The following is a 26,417-nucleotide window of genomic DNA, read 5'->3' on the forward strand; positions in this document are numbered from 1 at the left end:
GGCATGTGGGATCTTCCCAGACCAGGGCTCGAACCCGTGTCCCCTGCATTGGCAGGCAGATTCTCAACCACTGCGCCACCAGGGAAGCCCCGAGATGTAGCTTTATTGAAAACTTTTAGTGATTTTTGTCTATACCATAAAATCCTGGCTTTAATATAAGTACTATTTTAAAAATTCAGCCTGTATATGGAGTCACATTGTTGTGAAGGCAATGAAACCCTGTCTCCCCCGCCCGCCCCCATGAAAAGATAGTGAAACTGTTGTGCACAAAGATGACCGCTAAACTCAAGGTCTCCGATGACGGGTAAAGGAATTTAGATTGGTGGAACAGTATAGTGGACCTAGAAAACAAGTGGAAACAAAGGATATTATGATAAGGGGATGGAATGTACTATTTCTGCTGAGATTGTGTTTGCTTAGAATTGAGTTATTCTGCATTTCATGTTTGCTTGTTGACACGTGACCATTTTAACTGGTTCTCAGCCCACCTTTTGGCCATTTCTTTCTGTGATGGGACATTCTAGTTACATGAACCCAGAATAAGTAGCAGCAGCAGATTTAGTTTTTACAAAACATAACAGTCTCTTTTTAAAATACCTGTCTCCCAAATCTCTGAGATTCTGTGAGCTGTGAGTCTTCCGTGATAGCCTGAGGACGTGAGAAGCTGTAGAATGATGTTAGAGCCACGGGTATACATGGGGCCTGTGGTCCTACCCACCCCCAAACTACTCACCTGATTGGACTGAACTTTGGTCGCTTTTCCTAATCCCAGCAGACTCCTCCAGGCCTTGCGGGGGGGGGGGGCAGTGATAATCAGTGTGCTTTTGCCAATGACCCCTTGGCCCTTAACGGGGCTCAGTAAATGGTTTTGTCATAGGATTGCTCTGCATAGCATTTGGTTAAGACCGTGGGCTCCCAAGTCTGACTCCTGGCTTCAAGTCCTAGCTCTGCCACTTACTGATTGTGGTCTTTGGGCAGGTTCTTAACCATTCGAAGTCTTAAGTTCCTGTCTGTTAAATGGGGATTACGATAGTAAGTGCTTACCTAATGGGATGTTGTGAGAATAAATAGTGCAGTTCCTGGCATATAGTGGGAGTACCCAGGAACTTATTATCATCATGTTGGAGTGTTGAACTTGAGTACACATGGCTTACCAATTTGATGCATTGGGGAACTGTTAGGTTTTAAATTGTATTTCTCCATTATTTACAATATTCCTTGGACATTTCACTTTCTCAATAAGGCCCCCCCGACCACCCTATTTAAAGCTGCAATGATCTACCCTCCACTCCTTCCCCCTCCATGCCTCCCCTTCACCCCCTACTCCCTGGAGTCCCCACCCTCATTTCCTGCCTTGTTTTTCTTCACTGCACTTGTCACCTTCTGATGTACTGTCCAGTGTGTACTTGCTTTTTCTTTCAGCCTGTCTTTGTCCACTGTTCTGTTGTCAGAGCCTAGAATAGTACCTGGCACATAGTGGGTGCACGGTAGATAAATCTTTATCAGGATGATGCTATTGACTTTGAAAGTGGTGGTACGATTCTATACACCAGTAGTATGAAAGCTGCTGCAGCTGGCTGAGCTTAGAATGTTTTATTCGGAAGTTCTGAGTGATGATTTGCTGATTTGCCTGTCCCAAACCTCCTTTCCTAATAGAAGATAATGAAGCCGGGTAGAACAGGTTTGAGGGGATGATGAGGTTGGATGAGGAGAGGAGTAGGCTGATGTCATTACCTCATCTACGGTTTACTTCTGACACCTGTTCTTTCAGCGTGACCGTCACCAAACTCCAGGCCACCCGGGGAGATGCTGGTCTCAATAGTGTCCTCTCTCAAGTATCATTTTGCTTTCTTGTCTATTTTACACACAACAGAACTTTTGTTATTTTTCTCTTTTAGGGCACCAATGCCTCTGCTCTGGAAAAAGACATTGGTCCAGAGCAGTTTCCAATCAATGAACACTACTTCGGATTGGTCAATGTAAGTATTTTAAAATGTACTATCTTAATCAGATGTTTTAGAGTTCTTGAAGCAACTCCATTCCCATTTTCGTTATTATCAAGCTTTAAATAATCGTTCATACTCCTTGGTTACCATACGTGGCAAATATTGGGGTGGGGGAAATTTAGTCCAGTTTTTGAAAGTATGAGTTGCCCCAGAAGAAAGTGTTTAATTAGTGCATTATCGGGTCAGAGTCTCATTTTTTCCCCTGTGCTTTTAAAGATTTCTTTTGCACACATACATTTCGCAGTGATATTATTAGCCTCTGTAGCAATATCTGCTTTTGTATGTTCTCCCTTCACCATCTGGGTGGGCTCCTTGGTAGCTTTGTTTCAGTATGCATCAGTTCAACCAGAGCATCGAAAGAGTTTCCAGCTCATCACCAGTAGCTACTTAACAGCACAACTTGGTATTTGAAGCATGGGTGGGGAGTCAGGGGAAAACTGGGGCCAGTTTATCTCAAAATCCCTTGGCCTCATTTTGCTTGTGTTCAGCAATGGTCTCCTTGTAGATGGCCATACTTGCCAGGGCCTGTGTCCTAGACAAGTTGATTATGACCAAGTAGTAAGGCAGTATTGCCCACCACCCTCATGAGCTTTCTTCCCCACCTGATCCTTTCTCTCTGGGGTGGAGGATTTAAGTGACATCCGGTGTCAACTCATAAGCACCTGGTTTTCTGGAACAACTGCTCTGAGTGTGGTCTGTCAGTTCAGGTGTGATAGGTGGTAATTTCCACTGGGACTATTCTCTGAGTGAATGCCGCCTGTGGGATAATGGAGTGGACGTTGGCTTTGCGGTAGTACAGACCTAAGTCTGAATTCTGCCTATGCTGTTCACTAGCTCTGCGATCTTGGGCAAGTCACTTGACCTCTCTGTGTCTCCATTTCCCCCTCTGTAAAATGGAGGTCATAATGGTTTCTCCCTCTTGGCCTATAATGAAGGATCCATGAGAGCTCCTATTGAAGGTACTGACGTGAGGCTGAGGCACATTGTGGACACTCGGTAAATGTTAGATCCTTTTCTTTCCCAGACATTGTCCACTGGCCCAGGGCCAAGTGTTACTAAAGGGTGTCCGGGTGAAGGTGAGGTACTGAGTAACAGAGAAAAGAATGGTAGGAGGAGGCCACAGTACTGGAATATAGGACATTGTGTTGATGAAATACTGACTCCTAATTTTAATGCAGTTTTTTTAGGCATAGTGCAAAGGCCTCTTGCTTAAGCTCTGTGAGGATAGTTATGCAAGTTGCTGGAATTCTACCTTGTGCAGGGAAAAGACAAGTGCAGACTATGGAGGAAAAAAGAACTAAGGCCATCTCCTAGTCTGTGGAAGCATTGTGAGACCTAAACTTATTAATAGTTTCATTTATGTTTATTTCGAATGGTAATTCATGAAAGTTACAGCTTCTCTTTAAAAAGAGGTTTGTCTCATTACGTAATTGTGTCAAAGTAGATTAAAATATATAAAAATAGGAAGTGTTCTATCTTAACATACGTACAAATGTCACGTTAAGGATGGTGGTGCATCTGCCTTGCTCTTGGGCAGACGACACACAAGCCAACAACCGATCTTGAGATGTTCATATTCTATTTTAATCTTACACAGCAGTTAGTAATCTGTTATTAATCTTCTGATTTCCTTAGATCGTTTTCCTTTGCATTTTAACGTGCATGAAAAATTCTAAAGTGAATGTCTCAGCTACATGTTCACCCACAGAGTTGGTTATATAGTCAGTTGAAAACCAGGGAGATGATGACTTTTTCCCTCGTTAATCATAATCTTGAGTATCCGTGGCTTTTGAGAGGTCAGAATATTACTCTGTGGGCCCTAATCAGATTGCAGGAGACCAGGAACTAGGTGGTACTATTGTACTGAGACAATTGCTACTTTGGCAGAAATAAGATTGCTTTGGAGAAAGTGAGGAAATGTGGTCTGAAGCCAATGGCAGGCGTGCTGGAATCTTGAAAGAGAGAAACTAAAACAAGTTCCCATTCGGTGAAGACTGTTTTAGCTGAGCAAGTGGTTCCTAGTTCCTGGATTTCTTTCTGATTGGGATTTTTATTTTCCCTGTCATAGGAGTTTTGATGTGTTGCCTTGTGACATCTTTTGTGTAGCCAGCTGCTTTTCTGCGTCTCCAGATCATGTCGATTTTTTTCTTCTTCAGTGTCTCTCTCTTTTTTAAGCACCAGAAAGTTTCATTAAATTTTTAAAAATCAAGGCCGAGTGCTTCTTATCATTTTAGAGACTTTTATGGGCTAGAGAGCTACCAGGCTTGCATATACTAGCATTCATTTCCCTGGTGGTGTTCAGAGTGGCATACTGGTCTTCTACCACGGTGAGCAGGGCTGTGACACGCGGAATCTGGGCTGGTTCACACGGAGGGCGGCCCTCTCCCTCGCCCCACCTGGTTCGGAGGTGGTGCAGCCCCGGACCCTGATTTGAACCATCCCTGTTGTCCTTTGGCAGTTCGGAAACACATGCTACTGTAACTCCGTGCTTCAGGCCTTGTACTTCTGCCGGCCCTTCCGGGAGAATGTGCTGGCATACAAGGCCCAGCAAAAAAAGAAGGAAAACTTGTTGACGTGCCTGGCAGACCTTTTCCACAGCATTGCCACGCAGAAGAAGAAGGTTGGCGTGATCCCACCAAAGAAGTTCATTTCGAGGCTGAGAAAAGAAAATGGTGAGTAGCGTGGAGACACATGGGTTTCAGGCTCTGAAATAAGGAGAATTGACAGTTCTGTATATCCTCAAAACGAAACCTTTTTTTTTTTTTAAATGGGAAAATAGTATGGCCAACTACTCAAATATCATTTGAAAAGCTATTTCTCCTTTACCACCCAGTATATAAAACAAAACTGGATTAAAAATATACTTAAAAATTCAAATTTATCATTCCATTTTGGAATGACCTTTTCTTTTTGCTCCACATTGGAAGGAGTTTTTTCTGGGTAGGATCATTGTAAGAGGAGAAATTGCCCAAGGCAGGACACTGATTGGAATACACAGGTTGATGCAATAATTGAATAAAATAGTACTATCTTATAAACTTGTCATAAGTGATTAAACTAAACGCAGATTGTCTAATCAGAGCCTCTGCTGTTTTAAAAACAATACCTTTGATTTTTACTTGCCTAACTAAGTTGAAGGATATCAAACTGATATTTTTCTGTGATAAAAAATGTCCTGCTGTTACCTGATTTTCTTCTTTTTTTTTCTATATTCTTCTTTTTGTGTGTGAGAAGTGGTGGTAGAGATGAGGTTATTCCAGAAGTCTTGCATGGGTAATTTTTATGACTATAGAAATATTTGATATGGCAACTTGTGTTTAGCCTAGATTTCAGCCTTACTGCAACAGACTTGCACAGTTAATCAGATGTTTGTTTTATAAAGTCTCATTTAATTTGATTGCCGTCTTTTGAAGTTGTTGTAGTTTATACACACCAGAATAGAAATAATCTGAGAAGGAAGCAGAGCCCTCCCAAGTCTCCTTGTGAACATGATTAATAATGAAGTTTCACAGCTGCATTCATCTCTTGATTGTTTGTCCTTATGGCAGGGAACAGTAACAGGCTGCTGGAATCTTTTGTATTTGGTTTCAGAACACTATCAGATAGATACATTCTCATATATATCCCTCATCTCCCTTATGTGTTTCACTTAAGCTGCTTCCAGGTTGGTCCAGGGTTTAATATGATCTTTGGGAAGGGACCCTGTTGCTCTGGCTAAATTACGAAGTGAATAATTGATCATTGGTGGTCACATCATATTAAATACTGATATTTTATCAGGGAGTTTATCAAGTAATTCCTGTTCTTTTTCTTTTTCTCCTTTTTTTGTAGAACAAATAAAAATGTTGGTAGCTTTTTATATATATGATGACTTTAGGAAGATACGGGAAATTTAGTTCTCGGTGGGTGGTAAAAAGTGGAAGTGAACAAAAATTTTTTAAAAACGTATCCATTGAAGTTGCAAAACAGAGGTGAATATATTCCATTCCTGTCCACTCTTTCAATATAAAAATTGAAGTGTGGTTTGCAAAATTAGCATTTTCTTTGCTTTTCAAGAGCCAGAGATTGAAATACCGACCCTCTCCTTTCCAGATCTCTTTGATAACTACATGCAGCAGGATGCTCACGAATTTTTAAATTATTTGCTAAACACTATTGCGGACATCCTGCAGGAGGAGAAGAAACAGGAGAAACAAAACGGAAAATTAAAAAATGGCAACATGAACGAACCTGCGGAGAATAATAAACCGGAACTCACCTGGGTCCATGAGATTTTTCAGGGAACGCTCACCAATGAAACTCGATGCTTGAACTGTGAAACTGTAAGCATCAGGAGGGCGTTCATGTAATCTGCTTGTGTATAGTTGTACTAACTATCCTGTGCGTGAGCGTGGTGTGGTATCATAGCACCTAGCAGTTGTCTTCAGTATATGCAGACTGTTCTGTTTATGTGTATGAACCTCAGATGCAAACTTTTGGAAGCATGTCTCCATCTAAGACGTCTCAGCTGGCTGAAGCAGAGTGACGAGGGAGAATCTCGAAGACTAGATTGCTATGCATCATGGGCTAATTTTAGGGTCTACCAATTGGAAGTATTGGACTGGACCTCCACTGGTTATCTTGAAATGAGTTTGGCCCCGGGGAGGTCATGAGTGACTTAGAACAGACCACCGCCCCAACATAAAGGGAATCAGCTGTGTATGGTGAACTTGAAATCAGAAGACAGGCTTGACTTTTTTTTTTTGGCTGCTTTAGGTCTTCGTTGTTGTGCACGGGCTTTCTCTAGTTGCAGCGAGCGGGGACTACTCTTGCTTGTGGTGCATGGGCTTCTCATTGCGGTGGCTTCTCTTGTTGTGGAGCAGCACTAGGCGCGGGCTCAGTAGTTGCAGCACACAGGCCCTAGAGCGCACGGGCTTCAGTAGTTGTGGCATGTGGGCTCAGTAGTTGCGGCATGTGGGCTCAGTAGTTGTGGCGCACGGACTTAGTTGCTCCATGGCATGTGGCATCTTCCTGGACCAGGGCTCGAACCCGTGTCCCCTGCATTGGCAGGTGGATTCTTAACCACTGCGCCACCAGGGAAGCCCCCAGGCTTGACTTCTGATTTTCCAGCAGTTAGCTGGGTGTATGGGACAAGTCCCTGACAGCACTGTTGCCAGGGCTGGGTTAGCTTATGTGTCTGGGTGAGTCTGGCACATGGTAGGTAGGCACTTAGTGTTAGTTGAATTTGAAGACATTTTCCAGGGCGTGATTCAGGATGTTGCCTTGGCTTTGTATATTTGATTTAACTCTATGAGTGGCCTCTTAATGTGGTAGTTAAAAGCCCAGCTTTAACCAAAAAAAAAAAGCTTTTTAAAGGCTTTAGGGCCAGGCTGACAAGTTTGTATGCTGGCTCTGCCAGTCAGCAGCTGTGGGACCTTGTGCAAATTATTCACCCTCTCTGACCTCACTCTCCTCATCTGTAAATTGGGGATGATGAGAGTGCCTATCTCGTAGGGTTGCTAGGAGGATTAAATGAGTTAGCTTTTGGAAAGCACTTAGAACCATACTTGGCACATACCAACTGTGCAATAAAAGCCAACTATTACTATTTATTATGACTACTAATAACATAGAAAGTATGGGTTCATCTGGGGTCTCAGAGTTTCTTAATAACATCATATGAAAAATTCTGTAGGACTGTGCATCTTTCTGGGGAGAGAGACAGTAGTTTCATCAGATTCTGCAAAGGGACTGGCACCCAGAAATGGTTAAGAAATGTGGATTTAAGTGGGAGGCTCTTTGTTTTTTGGCAGCCTTCTATCCTTCTAAACAATTTTTGAAGCATTCTGGTTTGTTCATTGTAGAAACAATTAGAAAACATAGCTAAGCAAAAAGAGACTAAAAGTTACCAGTAACTCCCCACCCAGAAGTGATAAATTTGTAACATTTTCTAAAAATTGTGATCACGTTAGCCCAGAGATAACCATTTAAACATTTTGAAATATATCCTGCCAAAACATTTTCTACACATACTTATCTATCTAGAAATCTCTCCTCCTTCCCTTTCTCCTTCTGTTCTTTTATATTTTATATTCCAGTAAAATTCAAATGCATACAGAAATAGAATAGTATAATACATCCCATATGTGTATTACTGAGGATCAATGATTGTTAACACACTGGCCCATCTCAATCATCTTTCCTTTCACGCCCCCTCCCACTTCACTGAACTGGTCTATTTTTAAGCAAGTCCCAGGTAACATCATTTCATTTGTAATTTCTTCATTACTTTGTTATATATCTCCAAAAGGTAAGAAATCTTTTTTTAAAAAACATTGGTACAATGCCATTATCACACCTAAAAAGAATTCCTTTAAATCATTGTTCACTCAGTGTTTGTTTCTCTGATTATGTCACTTTTTTTTTTTTAAAGCAGCTGGTTAATTCAAATCAGTATCCAAACATGGTCCACACATTGCATTTGGTCAGTATGTGTCTTAATCTATGAGTTACCACCCCTCCTTTTTTTCCCTTGTAGTTTAGTTGTTGAAGAAATCAGGTTGTTTGTCTGAAAGAATTTCCCACATTCTGGAAACATCCTGTGGTGTTTAACTTGTATTGTGAAATGGCAGTATGTTTCTACCATCCTATTCTTTGTTTCTATTTAACCCACCTATTTTATATTCTTTTTTTTTTTTTTCTCTTGCCTTTCTTTGTATCAATGAAACGTCTGTCTTCCTTCCTTCCTTTCTATTTTTTTTTGTTGTTGTTGTTAGTTTTAAATTCTTTTAGAGGTTACTCTAGAGACTACAATACACATCCTTAACTTAATTTGTTTTTCTTTCCACTTTCCCAGCAATGCTAGAACCTTTGGAACCCTTCATCTCCTTTTCCTTCTTTTGCATTATAGTTTTGTGATGAACTCATGAGTTTTAACATTTTATGTGTTTTAATCCATTGCAGTTTTTTTATTCTTTTTGATACTAAATTTATTTTTAGAGTAAGTTCATGTCCTTTTTAAACATCAAAATTAGGGCTATATTGTACATAGTATAATCTGCAGACTTGCAGTCTTTTTGCTTTCTTCCCTTCTTTTAATAAGGGAGTATTCCTTGGTACCATCCTCACCTTACCTCTTGTATCTATTCTGTCACCAAGTCCTGTCTTGTTGTGTCTCTCTTTAATCCTCTGCTTCTCTTTATCCCTCCTGCTCCCACCCTGGCTCAGGCCACCCATCGCCACTTTCTCCTGTTAATGTCTCATGCCAATTTACTTTTTTAGAGCAGCCAGAAGAACCTAGAAGGGTAGAGGAACCCATCAGCTCTTGATTGGCAGTCTCAACTAAACTACAGCAGTAACTTCCTACTGGGTTTTCTTGCTTTCCTCTTGCCCTTTTCCATGTTACTCTCCTGCCCAAAGTAGAGTAGTGGCCTCCAGTTTCTTTATCTTCTTTGGGAGAGTATGTATACGTTTTGATTTATCTGTTCTTTGATTGTTTGGTAGAACTCGAAACTTAGCTGTGCATCCCTAAAATAAATAGTTCAGTTTGGCTTTTTTTTTTGCTCTTTATATGAATGGAATTATACAGTGTGTATTCTTTAGTGTCCTGTTTTTGTTTTTGTTTTTGTTTTTTCCTCACTATCCCATGTGAGATTTATTTGTGCTGTTGCATGATGCTTTAGTTCATTCATTTTCATTGTCATACAGTATTCCATTGCCTGAATATACCACAATTCATGAATCCATTTTACTGTGTTGGTGGGTATTTGGTTGTATCCAACTTGGGGCAACTATGAACAATGCTGCTGTGAACATTCTAATACATATATAATCTAGTGTACATAAATCTAGTTTCTCTAGGATATATACACAGAAGTAGATTTGTTAGGTCATAAGATGGGCTTATCATTAAACTCATTAGAAAATATCAAATTCCCCAAGTGGTTGTACCATTTTATACACCCAGTGCATGAGCATTCTTATTCTCCGCATTCTTGTCTATACCCGCTATTCTCAGATGTCTCTTCACTTTGGCAGTATAGTGGCTGTTGTATAGACGAGTATTCTTTTATTCAATAAATACTTTTTTTTTTCTTCCCACATCTGCTAAGTAAAGGTATAGACACTGAGGATGCAGTGAGAGCCTGGACTTTCTGAAACTTTGAGCGTGGAAGACAGACATTAATAACAAAGTGAATAATTCATTTTGTGGTTACAATTGCAAAGTTCCGTGAAGGAGTACAGAGTATTCTGTGAGCTTAGATACAGGAACCAGAACAATGGGGCGTCACATCTCTACCTTTAGCCAGGAAACCTGCCCCAGACTGTACAGCTGGTCTAATCCTTTTGGTTGTCTTTGAAATTAACAGTTACTACATCCGTCTTGTGATTCTCTGTGTGGATTTTCAGAAAGGCTCAGTCACATGTGTAGTTTGTTTTTTTGTCTAAGAACAGGTCAGCTGATCCCAACAAATGCAAATATTGCACCCGCAGATAATTGTATTGCAGAAGCTGTTACGGAGCCTGTTTTCTCGTGGAGGGTTACCATGGATCGGAAGCCTGTGCCCAAAGATTCCTCCACAACTTTTGGATCATACCATAGAGTTTGTTTTAGTGGGATTCCAACCATTTATACTTCGTTTGTGGAAGAGAATGAGAGTGTGTGGGTGTGTCTTTGTGGAGGATGGTGCACTCTGAGAAACCTACATTTATTATCCCCTGAAATGATTAGATTTGAAGCAGGAGTGCTTCCCACCTTCCCCGCTCTGGAGTTACTTGGATAATCACCTCCATTTTCGTAGATCCTTTAACTGGACGGGATCCTACAAGTCACCTAATCCTTCCCCTCCCAGTGCCCGAGTCCCTTCTGTGACGTCCTGGCCAGTTGGTCACCAGCATCTGCTGGATCCTGTCCAGAGATAGGGAACTCAATCTTCCCAGGCGATGCCTTCCATTTTTAGAAAGCTCTAATTGTTAGAAAGCCCTCTACTTTCTAAGAAAATGCATAGTCTGCAGGCTTTTTGGTTGTTGTTACTGTACAATGTTGAGAACTTAGTGTAAAAGAAGACCTAAAGTTAAAGTTTTCCTTCACAGGATGAGAAATATGGGGCCCCGTTGAAGTAACATCCTCTGCCCAGGGCAAGCAGCCTTTACAGAGCGCTTCCAGCAGAATTGCCAAGACCATTAGTGAACACTCACAGTGGGATTGAACTGCACTAGATCCGGAGCAGCAAATTAGCCCCTGGGGGAGCCTCGCTGTAGGGGCGGCCTCAGCTGGTAGTTCCTCCAATTGTGCAAAACCCTTTGTGCCAGTCTTCATGCTTTCAGACAATAATTTTTTTCTTTTTCTGGGTCTCACCCTTTGTAAATGTTGCCTGTGATTGCAGTGCAGATGTCAACTGAGGGGTTTATGGAGACAAACGGTTTCACTCTGCAGTAGACTTGGAGAGACAGTTTTAAGGGGGTCATTCAGTGCTGACTGTCCCAGATAACCTTAACCAAGGCACTCCAGAACCGAGGCGTGGGGATTTTCCAGTCTAGCCTCAGTGTTCCCTTGGTTGTCCTCTGCTTGGATAACACAATTTGCTGGGCCAGTTGGAGCTTAATTTTGTTGTTGTTGTTAATTTCCACCCCCCCCCCCACCCTTTCTCTTTCAACTGAGTTTTTGCTTTGCAGATCTGTGGTTTTCAGTGCTTCTCAGTGGCTTTAAGACTGAGAAGCCGAAAGGTTGTCTAAAGAGCTGCTTTATTAAGTACCAACTGTATGCCCCTTCTTGCTTTGTTTGCAGAGGTTAAAATTGACTCAGTAGAGCTTCTGAGCCCTTCACAGAAGAGGAGTGGGGATGGACGCTGTGGTCAGGTGGAGTCACTCGCTGAGGGGTGGTTCTGAGTTCCCGGGACTCAGGTGGGCTGTGCTTGCCACTCTTCCTGAGCCCAACAATTTGGCACCGACTCTGAGCCAGCACATTTTCAGTCCCTGGCTGAACGGTGTGGAGCTGCCACCTGGTCACCTTTTCTGCTAAGCCCAGCAAAGGCGGGGTGGCTGGGGATTTAGAAGCACATTTGAATAGGATTTTAATTACTCAGGAGCTTAGCAAAGCTCATGATTTTTTTTTTTTTAAATTACTCAGGAACTTAGCAAAGCCTTGTATATTAATTTGTTCTATTAATTGATTTGTAACGAATTAAAAACAAGAGCAAGTAGGGTCTCTTGCACCCTTTTAAAACTAGTTTTGGGGGAACTCCATGCCCAAAATCGGGGGAGAAGAAAGGAGAATAAGATGTACCCTGTACCTGCTGAGAGTATCAGAGTCTTAGTGATACATATGTTTCCTTGGAGACAAGCTGTGTTTTCACTTAGACCAGAATGAGATCCTTGTGTGTGGGAAGAAAATGGTTTTACTTTCTGGCAGCTTTCTGGGAAGAGAGAAAAGGAAAAAAAAAAAAAAATTGCTTGATCACTCATTGCTTTTGACTATGTCAGTCTGAGACAGGGGGAGAGAGAAAAATCCAAATGGAAGGGTTTAGTGCCATATTTTGATGTCCCCGGTAGGGCAATCCACCTGAGCAGTGCTTCTCACTCTTAATTCTGGAAGCAGTTTGCACTGGGAATTGAGAAAGTTACAGTCACTTTCTCCAGTTCTTTAATTAGATTTGTACCTTTCTTCCCTTTCCCTGAAACAAGTCGAGGAAAAGATTTGCATCTAAAGGGAGACAGTGTTTCTTTGTTTTCATCCCCCTTCAAGTACAAGACCTTTAGTAGAACTATCTAAATTATGTATGACTTCAGTTGGCTATAATCATTTTATTATCTCTCAGAGAAGGGCCATTTAGGTTTAAAAAAAGTTTTACTAATTAAGAAATATAATACCTGTGAATTATTTTTTAAAAACCAGGCACAGGAATGTATAAAAAGAAAATCATTCATAATTCTACCACCCAGATGCCATTATTGGCATTTAGATATCTTTTCATTTGTTCAGTCTTTTGTTCAGTTATATATTCATTTATTTAGTAAATATTTATTGGGTACCTATTAAATACTGGGAATTATTTTATGTACTAGAGATATAGCAGTTAAAACAAACAGAAAAGATAGTCCCTGCTCTTTTATTTACTAATATACACATTTAAAGCTATACATTTTCCTTTTAGCACTGTTTTAGCTGCATCTCTCAAATTTTGATATGTTTTCTTTGTCATTAGTTCAAATTATTTTCTAATTTCTCTTGTGACTTTTTTTCTTTGACCCATGTATTACTTAGAAGTATGTTGTTTAATTTTCAAATATTTGGTCTTTTCCTAGGTGTCTTAATGTTTTCCAATTTCATTCTGTTTTGGTTAGGGAATATATTCTGTATGATTTCAGTCTTTTACAATTTATCGTGACATGTTCTGTATCCTAACACACGGTCTATTTTGGTAAATGTACTTGAAAACAGGGTCTCTCAACCTTAGAACTATTAACCTTTCGGATCAGATCATTCTTTTTTGTGGGGTGCTGCCCTGTGCACGTTTAGCAACATCTCTGGCTTCTACCTACTAGATTCCAGTAACAGCCCCCAAGATGTGACAACAAAAATGTCTCTAGACATTGCCAAATATCCCCTGAAAGGCAGTTTCCCTTGTTAAGAACCACCGAGTTGAAAATAATTTATATTTTGTAGTTGTTGGGTATAGTATTCTATAGTTATCAGTAGGTCATGATGGTTGGTGGAGGTATTCAGATTGTCTGTGTTTTTCTTGATTTTTTTCCCCCATAGTTTTATATTATTTGCTGAGAAAGTAGTGTTAAAATATCTAACTATAATTGTGGGATTTGTCTTATTTCTCCCTCTAATTCTGTCAGTTTTTGCTTCATGAATATTTTTACTTTTTAAAAACAACTTTGTTGACATGCAATTTAAATACCATGAAATTCATCCATTCAGTGATTTTTTTTTTTTTTTTGGGGTGATTTGCTGAGTTGTGTAACTATGACCAAAATCCAGGTTTTTTTGTGAGGGGGGATTCTTACAGCCATTTATTGCTTTTTTTTTTTTTTTAACATCTTTATTGGAGTATAATTGCTTTACAATGTTGTGTTAGTTTCTGCTGTATGACAAAGTGAATCAGCTATACATATACATATATCCCCATATCCCCTTCCTCTTGCACTTCCCTCCCACCTTCCCTATCCCACCCCTCTAGATGGTAACAAAGAACCAAGCTGATCTCCCTGTGCTATGCGGCTGCTTTCCACTGGCTATCTATTTTACATTTGGTAGTGTATATACGTTAATGCTACTCTCTCACTTCGTCCCAGCTTACCCTTCCCCCTCCCCGTGTCCTCAAGTACATTCCCTATGTCTGTGTCTTTATTTCCTGTCCTGCCCCTAGGTTCATCAGAACCACTTTTTTTTTTTAGATTCCATATATATGTGTTAGCATATGGTATTTGTTTCTCTTTCTGACTTCCTTCAGTCTGTATGACAGACTCTAGGTCCATCCACCTCACTACAAATAACTCAATTTCATTTCTTTTTATGGCTGAGTAATATTCCATTGTATATATGTGCCACATCTTCTTTATCCATTCATCTGTTGATGGACACTTAGGTTGCATCCATGTCCTGGCTGTTGTAAATAGAGCTGCAATGAACATTGTGGTACATGACTCTTCTTGAGTTATGGTTTTCTCAGGGAATATGCCCAGTAGTGGGATTGCTGGGTCATATGCTAGTTCTATTTTTAGTTTTTTAAGGAACCTCCATACTGTTCTCCATAGTGGTTGTATCAATTTACATTCCCACTAACAGTGCAAGAGGGTTCCTTTTTCTCCACACCCTCTCCAGCACTTATTGTTTGTAGATTTTTTTGATGATGGACATTCTGACTGGTGTGAGGTGATACCTAATTGTAGTTTTGATTTGCATTTCTCTATTGATTAGTGATGTTGAGCATCCTTTCATGTGTTTGTTGCCAATCTGTATATCTTCTTTGGAGAAATGTCTATTTAGGTCTTCTGCCCATTTTTCGATTGGGTTGTTTGTTTTTTTTTGATATTGAGCTGCATGAGCTGCTTGTATATTTTGGAGATTAATCCTTTGTCAGTTGCTTTGTTTGCAAATATTTTCTCCCATTCTGAGGGTTGTCTTTTGGTCTTGTTTATGGCTTCCTTTGCTGTGCAAAAGCTTTTAAGTTTCATTAGGTCCCATTTGTTTATTTTTGTTTTTATTTCCATTTCTCTAGGAGGTGGGTCAGAAAGGATCTTGCTGTGATTTATGTCAAAGAGTGTTCTTCCTATGTTTTCCTCTAAGAGTTTTATAGTGTATGGCCTTACATTTAGGTCTTTAATCCATTTTGAGTTTATTTTTGTGTATGGTGTTAGGAAGTGTTCTAATTTCATTCTTTTACATGTAGCTGTCGAGTTTTCCCAGCACCACTTATTGAAGAGGCTGTCTTTTCTCCATTGTATATTCTTGCCTCCTTTATCAAAGATAAGGTGACCATATATGCGTGGGTTTATCTCTGGCCTTTCTAGCCTGTTCCATTGATTTGTATTTCTGTTTTTGTGCCCATAATCCAGTTTTAAAACATTTCCATCACACCAATAAGATCCTTTGTATTGGGCAGTTAATCTCTGTTGCAAGCCTTAGGCCACTGCTAAGCTACTTTCTGTCTTTAGATATTTGCCTTTTTTGGACATTTCATATAAATGGAATCATACAAGATGTGGTCTTTTGTGTCTGATTTCTTTCACTTACATAGCATTTTTGAGATTCATTTGTGATGTAGCATGTGGTTCATTCCATTTTGTTGGTGAATACTGCTCCAGCTTCATATATTTTTGAGGCTCTGTTATGAGGCACTTCCATATTTTTGATTATGTTTTTCTAGTAAATTGACCCAAATATTAGGAAATACCTTTTTTATGTCTCATAATTTTGTCTAAAATCTATTTTCTTATATTAAATAGCCCACTATATATGTATATTAACTCTTTACATAGTATATTTTTTTCCATCCATTTTTTTTCAGCTTATCTGTTTCTTTGTATTTAAAGTATAGCTCTTGTGGACAGTATGTAGCTGGTCTTGCTTTTTAACAAAAATTCAACTCAATTTCTGACTTTTACTTGAAAAGTTTATTATATTAGTGTTTAATATAATTATTGATATGGTTGGATTTGAGGCTCCCATTTTATTATTTGTTTTCTATTTATACCCCCGGAGCTTTTTGTTTCTCTATTCCTCCTTCTCTGCTTTTTAAATGTTTTCCCCTTTTTTTGGGTTATTTGTGTGTGTGTATATTACATTTAACAATTCCATTTTAATTTTCCTCTTAGTATATCTTTGTACGTTGTTTTTTAGTGGTTGCTCTGGAGAGTACAGTATATTCTTCACTCTTCACAGTCCCCTTACGATTAATAATGTTCCATTTCGCATAAGACATAGTTAACTGATAACTGTGTAGGTGCATATTCCGTCCACCCCTGACCTGCCTTGTCCTTTATGCTATAGTTGCTACATGTATTACATTTATGTATATTATAACCCCCACAGGACAATATCATAATTCCCATTTTTGATGCTCTTCACTTTTTCTTGAGGGTCTGGATTTCCATCTGGTAGCTTTTCCCTTTGGTTTAAAGAATTTCCTGTAACCTTTCTTGTAGTGCAAGTCTGTTAATAATGAATTCTGTTCACTTTTATCTTCATTCTTGAAGGATATATTTATGGGATACAGGAATTCTGTTTTGATAGCTTTTTCTTTTAGCATACCAAAGACGTTCAGTGTCTTCTGGCCTCTGTAATTTTTTTTTTTTTTTTTTAAAGACCACCTTCTTCCTCATTCTTTTTTTTTTTTTTTAAATTAATTAATTTATTTTTATATTATTATTTTTGGCGTGTTGGGTCTTCGTTTCTGTGCGAGGGCTTTCTCCAGTTGTGGCAAGTGGGGGGCCACTCTTTATCGCGGTGCGCAGGCCTCTCACTATCGCGGCCTCTCTTGTTGCGGAGCACAGGCTCCAGACGCGCAGGCTCAGTAATTGTGGCTCACGGGCCTAGTTGCTCCACGGCATGTGGGATGTTCCCAGACCAGGGCTCGAACCCGTGTCTGCTGCATTGGCAGGCAGATTCTCAACCACTGCGCTACCAGGGAAGCCCTGGCCTCTGTAATTTTTGATGAGAGGCCAGCTTCCAACAGAATCATTCCCTTGTAATGTGTCATTTTTTTAAAAAATTGTTTATTTATTTATTTTGTAGCCATGCCATGCAGCTCGTGGGATCTCAGTTCCCCGACCAGGGATTGAACCCAGGCCACAGCAGTGAAAGCCTGGAATTCCAAACACTAGGACACCAGGAACCTCGCTGTAATGTGTCATTTTTCTCTAGATGTTTTTAAGATTTGCTTTTTTACCTTTGGCTTTCAACAGTTTGACCTTGGCTGGCCTTCTTTGTATTTATCCTGCTTGGTGTTTGTTGAGTATCTTCAATTTATAAATGTATGTCTTTCACCAAATTTTGGGAATATTCAGCCATTATTTTTCAAATCGTTTTTCTGCCCTATTCTCTCTCCTCCCCGTCTGGGACTCCAATTATGTGTATGATATCTAACAGGTTTATTGAGTATCTGTTAATTTTTATTTCAATCTTTCTTTTTTCCCCTTTATTCTTCTCCTTGGATAATTTCCATTGTTCTGTCTTCAAGTCCACTGGCGTCTCCTCTGTCATCTCCAGTTCTCTGTGAAGTCCATCCAGTGTATTAATTTTTTAGTTCAGGAATTTCCATTTGATTCTTTTTTTGTTTGTTTCTATTTCTCTGCTGAGATGTCTTATTTTTTGGTTCACTGTGAATATATTTCACTTTATTGAAGATATTTATAAAAACTTCTTTAAAATCATTGTTTGTTACTTCCAACATCTGGGTCATCCCAGGATTGGTCTCAGTTGCCTCCTTTTATTTTTAAGAATATCTTCCATTTTCCTGGTTCTTCACATATTGTAAGTTTGGATCCTATCTAGGACATTGAGAATGTTCAGTTTGAGAGACTCTGGGTTCTGCTGTTTTTCTTCAGTTAGTTTTGAGTTTCTTTAGTTTTAGCAGATAGTTATCTTGGTTGGAGTCATACTACAAACTGTTTCCTAGGCAGCAGTTTGACTCTTGGGTCATCCGTTTTGTCACCAGCCAAGTTGCTGTGAGTGTACTCTGTGCATGTGTGTGGCTCAGGGGTCAGCCAGAGATGTGGGTAGACAGAGTTGGGGATACCTTCTCAGATTCCTTCCCTTCTTCTCAGTGGACATGGTCTCCCAGATTGGTTTTTCTGGCTCCTAGACCAGAAAGACTGCATTTTCCCCCATGGATCCCGCTAAAGGCTGTGAGACCATGAACTCATTATTTGCAGCTCTTTTCCTCCACGTGTGGACTCCCCATCTGCCTCCATTGCCTTCAGGTAGTTGCTGTTAGTTTATAGTTATTTGAGTTTATACTTTTCTGGAGGAGTGTTGGAAGGGCAGGATCTTAGTCATCACAGAAGCCAGTCTTTTGAACTTTCACTTTAGTAAGGGGGAAATAGACAATAAATGAATAAAAATAAAATATACATACGGACGTACCTTGGAGATATTGTGGGTTTGGTTCCAATCACTGCAATAAAGTGAATATCACAATGAAGCGAGTCACACAAATTTTTTGGTTTCCCAATACATATAAAAGTTATTTTTACACTATATTGTAGTCCATTAAGTGTACAATAGTATTATGTCTAAAAAATGTGCATACCTTAATTGAAAAATACTTAAGGCTAAAAAATGATAACCATCATTCAAACCTTCAGTGAGTCATAGTAGTAACATCAAAGATCACTGATTACAGATCACCATAAAGCACAGTAATAATGAAGAAGGTTTTAAATATTGTGAAAATTACTAAAATGTGACACAGAAACACGAAGTGAGCAAATGCTCTTGCCAGTAGACTTGCTCGACACAGGGTTGCCACAAAACTTCAAATCGTAAGAAACACACTAGCTGCCAAGTTCAGTAAAAGGAGGAATGCCTGTCATGTTAAGTAGTTGTATTGGTTATTTGTTGCTTTGTTACAAACTTCCCTAAAACTCTGAGACTTAAATCCACTCTGATTTTTTTGCTATAGTTCATGCAACCATGGGTTGGCGGGGGGTCGCCTGATCCAACTGGCCTTGGCTGAGCCCGTACGTCTGCATTTCAGCTGTCTCACGTATGTGTCTGAGGCCGGTGGGGATGGTGCTCCTGTCTGGGCTTGGCTGGGGCACCTTAGTGAGAACAGCTCTCCTCTGTGGGTCTCTCATCTTTTTCTGGGAAGCAGTGGGCTAGCCTGGGTTGCCCGTCTCATGGTGACGGTGGAAGTGCAGGAGAGCAGTCTCATGTTTCATTTAATATGATACTCACAATGTAGTAAACCATTCCCAACTTTTTGACCATTTTAGGCCATTTTAAATGTTTTTTCCATCCTTGATTTGTTGAGTGCTTACTTCTTAAAGCACCTTACATGTGTTATCTTATTTCATCCTTACAACAACCTTATGAAATAGATACTCTTACTGCTCCCACTTTACAGATGAGGAAACTGAGGTACAGAGAGGCTAAGTACCTTGCCTAGTGTCATCCACTTTATAAGTGGCAGAGACAGGATATGGAGTTGGGCAGTCTGCCAATACCCATTCTTGGGTGTGCTAATAAAAGCATAAAAGATTGTGTCCACATCTCTGACTATTGGAGTATTGGGTCATAGGATAGTTGTCTCACTTACAGGAGTATTATTTTTGTTTTGCTGCCAATTGACTGGGCACCTCAAAGTTCCTGCTGGGCTAGTTTGTCCCTCCCACTCCAAGACAGTGAAATGCCAGGCCAGCTGGTGAGCTGCTGGAAGGCAAGCACCACTCGGTGAGCTTTGATAAGTACAGACCCAGAATTGGTGTGGTGTCAGCTGTGCAGGCCAGGAAACAGCCATGGCTGGTGATGGGTGTGGCTGAGGGCAGTCCAGTCTGCTGGGCCTGCGTGAGCCCAGGCTCCCGGCCAGCTCCAGGTCTGGGTGGTGCCACAGACAGCATGGGCGTGTTCTACCAAGGACAACACTTCCTGGGCCAGAGGACAGGTGTGTGTGTGTGTGTGTGTGTGTGTGTGTGTGTGTGTGTGTGTGTGTGTGTGTGTGTGTGTGTGTGTGTGTGTGTGTGTGTGTGTGTGTGTGTGTGTGTGTGTGTGTGTGTGTGTGTGTGTGTGTGTGTGTGTGTGTGTGTGTGTGTGAGAGAGGGAGAGAGAGACCCTCCAGCCCATAGCACATTCGGCTCCCGGGCCCCCCACACAGTTTGAATGACTAGGCACAGGAGGAAGGGAGTGATTTCAGGGCACTGGCAAGAATTGCAGACAGCTGAATGGAGGGCGGTCATCTGAGCAGTAGGTTTTTTAAGGCTCTTGTCCTTTCTCCATTTCCATTGTTATCATTCTGCCAGGCCGAGCTATATGGATACCTGTTTGATATTTCCTCCTTTGAAACAGTGGGGGAAATGAATGGACAGGAGGAGAAATCTGGTTGAGTTTTAATTATGAAAAGCCTGAATCAAAGCTGGACACAGATAAGGTTAAATGGAGAATTTAGGATTTTCTCTTGTTTTGGATTGTTTTCAAGGTAACTGGTAGCTAGAGAGTATACAAAGCCATACCTGACTTGTACTGCAGTTATGGTTTTTGGTTACCTGTAGGTGTTCAAAGTTTTATCTACTTGTCTATTATGTATTTTGTGCCTAATAACTTTTTTTTCTTTTTTTTGCTCCAGGTTAGTAGCAAAGATGAAGATTTTCTTGACCTTTCTGTTGATGTGGAGCAGAATACATCTATTACCCACTGTCTAAGGTAACCTCATGAATTCTGACAGTGGTCTGAGCTTTTGATCAGGCTAGTAAGTACATGGGGGGAAGAACCTTGTGTTTCTTCAGGACATAATCTTCCTTTCTGTTAAACCAATATAATCCTATTATTTTCTATTTCTTCTTTCCTAAGAGAGATTAAAAATAAGTGTATGTGGTCTGGAGAAGAGTCCTGCTGAGGAGAGAGAGGATCAAGTGGAAGTCATTAAGTTTAAAAATAAGGTTTTAATCTTTAATACAGATGTGTGCTTTGGGCTCTCATCAGCCTCTCTCCCTCTCACACACAGAGACACACACAGTCACAGAGTCACACAATTAAGTTAAAAAGTGCTACAGATGCCTACCATTACTTTTTCTAAGCTAATCTATTCTATTATTTAAAACATTATGGGAATTCCCTGGTGGTCCAGTGGTTAGGATTCGGAGCTTTCACTGCTGCGGCCGGGGTTCAATGCCTCGTCAGGGAACTAAGAATCCCGCAAGCTGTGCAGCGTGGCCAAAAAAAAAATTATGCGCTTTTGAGCTGAGAACCAATGAGGGCATTACCTTTTCCTCCATCTTTCAGCATTGTATGGAGCTCATTTATGGAAAAAAACTTCCTCTTAATTAGGGTTGAGGAAAGGCAAGGAGCCCAGAGTATAAGAGCAACACATGCCCAGGATTACTGTAGCTATTGTGCGTTGACTTGTGTGTTGAAAATGTGCTCAAAGTTGATACAGAGACACAGTTCCCTTCTCCTGTCCTCACTGTCTTCTCCTCCTTTCATGAGCGCTTATAATTCGCCCAGCTCTGTTCTGGACACTGGAGGTCGGGGATGAGCGGCAGGTATGCATCTCATGGCGCTTACAGTCTAGTGGGAATCCACGGACAGGGATCAGTGCTTTGAAGGACATTAAACACGTCTCGAGAGTGCCTGGTATTGGGGGTGCCAGTGTAGACCAGGTGGTCAGGTGGGCCTTCCCATTGCTTATGATACCTCAGCTCAGAGACGTTTTATAGTGTCACTACAAGACACTACTGATTTTTATTTTTTTGTTTATTTTTTAAAATTTATTTTATTCAAGTATAGTTGATTTACAGTGTTCTGTTAATTTCTGCTGTACAGCAAGGTGATTCAGTTATACATATATATACATTCTTTTCCATTATGGTTTATCACAGGATATTGAATATAGTTCTCTGTGCTATACAGTAAGACCTTGTGGTTTATCCAGTCTCTATACAATAGTTTGCATCTGCTCATCCCAAACCCCCAATCCATCCCTCCCCACCTCCCCTCCCTCTTGGCAACCACAGGTCTGTTCTCTATGTCATTTGTGTCACATTTTAGATTCCACATATAAGTGATACCACATGGTATTTGTCTTTCTCTTTCAAGCCACTGTTGATCTTTATCAGTGGGAATTGTGTAACAGAATTGTTCTATCTGGAGTTCAGGTTACTTAGAACTCTTTAGACTAGATTAAAGAGACTTGCTGTGGCCGTTTGGCTGTTAGAAAGTCATTTTTCAGGGCAAAGGCACCAACTCCATCCTGGAAGAGCATTTTGGTCCATCTGAGCGTCATGTATTGTGTGAGCTGGGGGCTGATTACTCTCCAATTCCCAGGATTCTGAGCCTACCCTCACCCCCTAGAGTTACTGCAACACCTCCTGTTGGTCTGACGTTTCATCCCTTGCCTCCAAATGCCTTGGGTCCAGGTGTCTAGGATACATTTGTTTGCAAAGCATCTTGTGGGCCTGGATGGCCTTTTTTTCTTCTGAATGGTTCAGTTTATGGCATGGGCTCCTAATATTCCTGTGAAAAACAGCCAGTTTTGATTTCCTCAGGGTTTTGTGTTCACAGGGAGTCGAAAAAGTTAAGGTTGCGCCAGCGCTGGTCGTAGGTGAGGGGGTGGGAGGAAAGGTATTACTTGCCCATTTCTGCTTCTTTGAGAAGGGGAGTTAGTTTGGGAGGCTGACTATTCCCCTCCCCTCTAAGAAATTTCTGGGCTGTTCAAAAGGGCAGACGGCAGCGACTATAGCTTTGAGACCAACCAGGTAAAGGGCTAACTTTAGTTAGTTATAATTCCAAACTTTGGGAAACCTTGTTAGAAACAAATGTAACCCAGAATTATGTTTCCCCCCCCACTTTTTTTTTCCTTGGAGAAATGTATATATTGGCGATGCATACCTGGTGAAGGCAGGCTAGAGGCATGTGGAGGCGTTAAAGCAGGGTGGGTGGGTACAGAATAGCCTCAGAATACCTTTTAAACAACATCAGATTCTCATCTGACTGTCCAGGCTGATATTCCTGAAGTGCCTGCCCCACCCCATCTTACATCATCCTTAAAATAGACCTTGACTGACTTACCTAGACCTGCCCTCATATATGCCTAAGGTCTCACCTCCCCAACATAAAGAGAGGCCTGCCAGGTGTTGCCATTCACCGCTGAGAGTTCTGTGATGGGGGTGGCAGCTTTCCAGCCTTTCCCAAAAGAACAAAGTGCAGGAGAAAGTTCCAGGGAATAAATGATGCCAGCTGATCCATTAGCTTTCTCTGTTTGAGACCAAAGAGAAGGAATGATTATGATCTTTTTTGGCCCCTTTCATGGTTTAATTTGCTTTGCATTCTTGAGGGTTTGTTTTTCAAACTAGAATTATGAGTTTTCTTCTTTAACACCATGCCTGCATATCTCTTCCGATGTGATATTTTATCATTTGTTTTGATTTTGAAAAAAGTTAAAAATCAGGCTAACATTGTAGGATTTAAATGTAAGCTCTCTGCCACCTCCTTCCTGAAGGGCTTTAGATGATCAATTACAGTGTGTTTTCAGTGAACTTTTGTCCCAGAGAAATGATGGTATAAATGGTGGTTAATTCAGGCTACAGGTCTAGAGAAGGCACTAAAGCCATATTGTAGCTGAGCTATGACTCTAATATTTCACATCTCAGCACTGTGTCTTAGGCAGAGTGAGCCATCTGTATCATAGGAGGATACTGAGAAAGTTTTTTTTTTCTTTTAAGAAGTTCAGGGATGGCCTCAGGCGAAACCTTAAAATACGTGAAGTTGATCTTAATTATCCACCCCCCCCCATGTCCTTTTTGGTATTTTTTGTCTTTCACTTCAGGGCCTTAGTCCCTCCCTGTGGTTCCTGCACAGAAGCGTACCTTTCTCCTCAAAGTGCTCCATGTTCTGAAACCACTCTCCCCTTCCTGTGTCCTCCTGTCACTAAAAATTCCCATTCTCCCAGGGCCAGGGAGGTCAGCCTTTTAGTTCTCCCAAAGCTCTATTTTTACAATTACTCTCTTTTTAAAGAAATGTCTTTTCTATTCATTTTGGAAACTTCCTCTGTGTGCTAAGTTCACACGCATCCCCATCACACATCCATTGCCATTTGCTCATCTATTAGTTTCTCTGTTTCCCTCACTTATGTCTTGGTTTTGGTTATTATTTATATATATGGTGTTTGCTAATATCTGACATGTCTTTCTTTTGGATTTCTTTTTTTGACCTTCTTTAATACTCTAGTCAGTAGTTCTCAAACTTTGGTGCATATCAGAATCACCTGGGGAAGTTGGTAAAAATTGAGGCCCAGGCCATATTCGACTTTTGTGAGCCTGGGCATCTATTTTTAATTAATTTTTCTGGGTGGTTTTCATACCACCAAAGTTTGAGAACCCCTGCTCTAGATCTGTGCTACTCAAACAGGGGTCTGTGGCCTAGTGCCGTTGACATCACCTGGGATCTCGTTAGTACGGCAGCATCTCAGGTCTCCTCCAAGAATGAGTGCATGACTCAGAGCCTGCGTCTTAACAGGATTTCCCGGTGACTCCCGTGCATGTTAATATTTGCAAAGCATTGGGGATAATGGCTCTCAGCCCAGGCAGCATACTGGAACCACCTAGGGAGCTTTAAGAACAATAGTGCCTGGGTTCTACCTGGAGAGATTCTGTTGTAATTAGGCTTGGGGGAGGGGGAGGGGGGATTGAGATTGTTTTTAAAGCTCGCCAGGTGATTCTGATGAGCAGCTGGGGGAACCACTGCTGCAGATTCTAGAACAAAGCTTCCCAGCTGGTGTGCCCCAGAAGATGGGTTACAGGTGCGTGTAGATCCCCTCAGCTTCTGGGAGGCTGGGCAGAGCCTGGAGCTGCCAGAGAAGCAGCCGTGTTGGTGTACCCCAGCTCATTTCTATGTGGCACCATTATTTTATGTGGGTCATGACATGAAAATTATTGGGAAGCCTAGCTTGAGAATTCTTTTAAATTCAATTTTTTAGCTGTTGTGTTGAGTGAAAAGTTAAGATTTTAATTAGAAATGTATCAAACATAGACATTAAACATGGGCATGGTAGCTGTCTGTACAACCTATAGCCATCTTACCCAGGAACATAGTCTTTCTCCATTTTTTTCAAGTTTTCTTGTATACATTTCCATTAGGTTTCATAGTTTCCATATAAAGGTATGTGTTTCATAGTAGATTTGTTCCCAAAGTGTATTTTTAAAAAGTGTTTCATTACCACTTTGACTCTTTTTTTTTTAAATCTAAATACTCTTGATCCCATTTACTTTTTTTTTTTTTAATTAATTAATTAATTTATTTTTGGCTGTGTTGGGTCTTTGTTTCTGTGCGAGGGCTTTCTCTAATTGCGGCAAGCGTGGCCCGCTCTTCATCGTGGTGCGCGGGCCTCTCACTATCGCGGCCTCTCTTGTTGCGGAGCACAGGCTCCAGACGCGCAGGCTCAGTAGTTGTGGCTCACGGGCCTAGTTGCTCCGCGGCATGTGGGATGTTCCCAGACCAGGGCTCGAACCCGTGTCCCCTGCATTGGCAGGCAGATTCTCAACCACTGCACCACCAGGGGAGCCCCACACTTTGACTCTTTTTAAAGAAATACAAAGAGTTTTGTGCATTCCCAGTAACCTCTCCTCTGTGCTTTGTTGTAATTTATCCCAAGTGTCAAAAAGACCTCTCTACTCTCTCCTCTTTGATTTTCTCATTGAAAAGTTTCCTCCACCTTTGTTGCCTGCTTTTGTTCCCACAACTGTATAGCATCACCTGACAGATCTGCTCTGCCTCAGTTTCTTGCCGGGGCCACTCTGTTTTCCTAACTTAGCCGCATTTTCCAATTCTCAACTCACAGATGCTCCAAAAGCATCACGCTGTCTCTCCTGTGTCACTGAGCTTCCAGCCAGCTAGGGCTGGGCAGGATGGTGGTTATTTGTGAATCAGCTCTTTACGTTAGGTACCAACTTCTGCTATATTTCTACGTAGTGGGTCTACAAAAACTTCTGGGTTTTTTTTTTTGGCAGGGGGGAATAAGAAGAGAGAGTAGAAAGTGTTTAATTCCTTATTTGTTGTTGTGCTTGCCTTAGTTATTCTGATTCTTTAGTTGGATAAAGAGATTTGTCTGTGGTAGACATTCCAAAAATGTGAATCTCCACCGTCACCCAGGCTCGTCCCCCCCTTCTCCTTGGTTGTTCCGTTCCACCCCAGTAAACCGTGTGTGGGCCAAGAAGAGATTTCACATCAGTTACTCCATGAAGAGCTGGCTAGTATGCATTCAGCTAAGTTTG

General features: G+C 40.9%; 1 protein-coding gene and 1 long non-coding RNA gene across 9 annotated transcripts in view; one reads left to right on the forward strand and one right to left on the reverse strand.

Moving 5' to 3' along the window:
• USP46 (ubiquitin specific peptidase 46) overlaps positions 1-26,417 on the forward strand; it is a 62,610-nt gene that overhangs the window by 24,338 nt on the left and 11,855 nt on the right. For all 8 annotated transcript variants that reach the window (XM_082462316.1, XM_082462318.1, XM_082462320.1 and 5 more), the window contains 4 exons: positions 1,899-1,979; positions 4,465-4,678; positions 6,099-6,328; positions 20,777-20,853. In XM_082462316.1, the coding sequence (XP_082318442.1) occupies positions 1,899-1,979; positions 4,465-4,678; positions 6,099-6,328; positions 20,777-20,853 (602 nt within the window). The remainder of the gene's footprint in view (positions 1-1,898; positions 1,980-4,464; positions 4,679-6,098; positions 6,329-20,776; positions 20,854-26,417) is intronic.
• On the reverse strand, positions 15,180-19,111 carry LOC309661060. The gene is made up of 2 exons (XR_014263839.1): positions 17,135-19,111; positions 15,180-16,770 (listed from the first exon to the last, which is right to left on the reverse strand). It is a non-coding gene; the product is annotated as an uncharacterized lncRNA (long non-coding RNA).

This window comes from Balaenoptera physalus, assembly GCF_965194825.1.
Source record: "Balaenoptera physalus genome assembly, chromosome: 5".
In the NCBI taxonomy this organism is placed as follows: domain Eukaryota; kingdom Metazoa; phylum Chordata; class Mammalia; order Artiodactyla; family Balaenopteridae; genus Balaenoptera; species Balaenoptera physalus.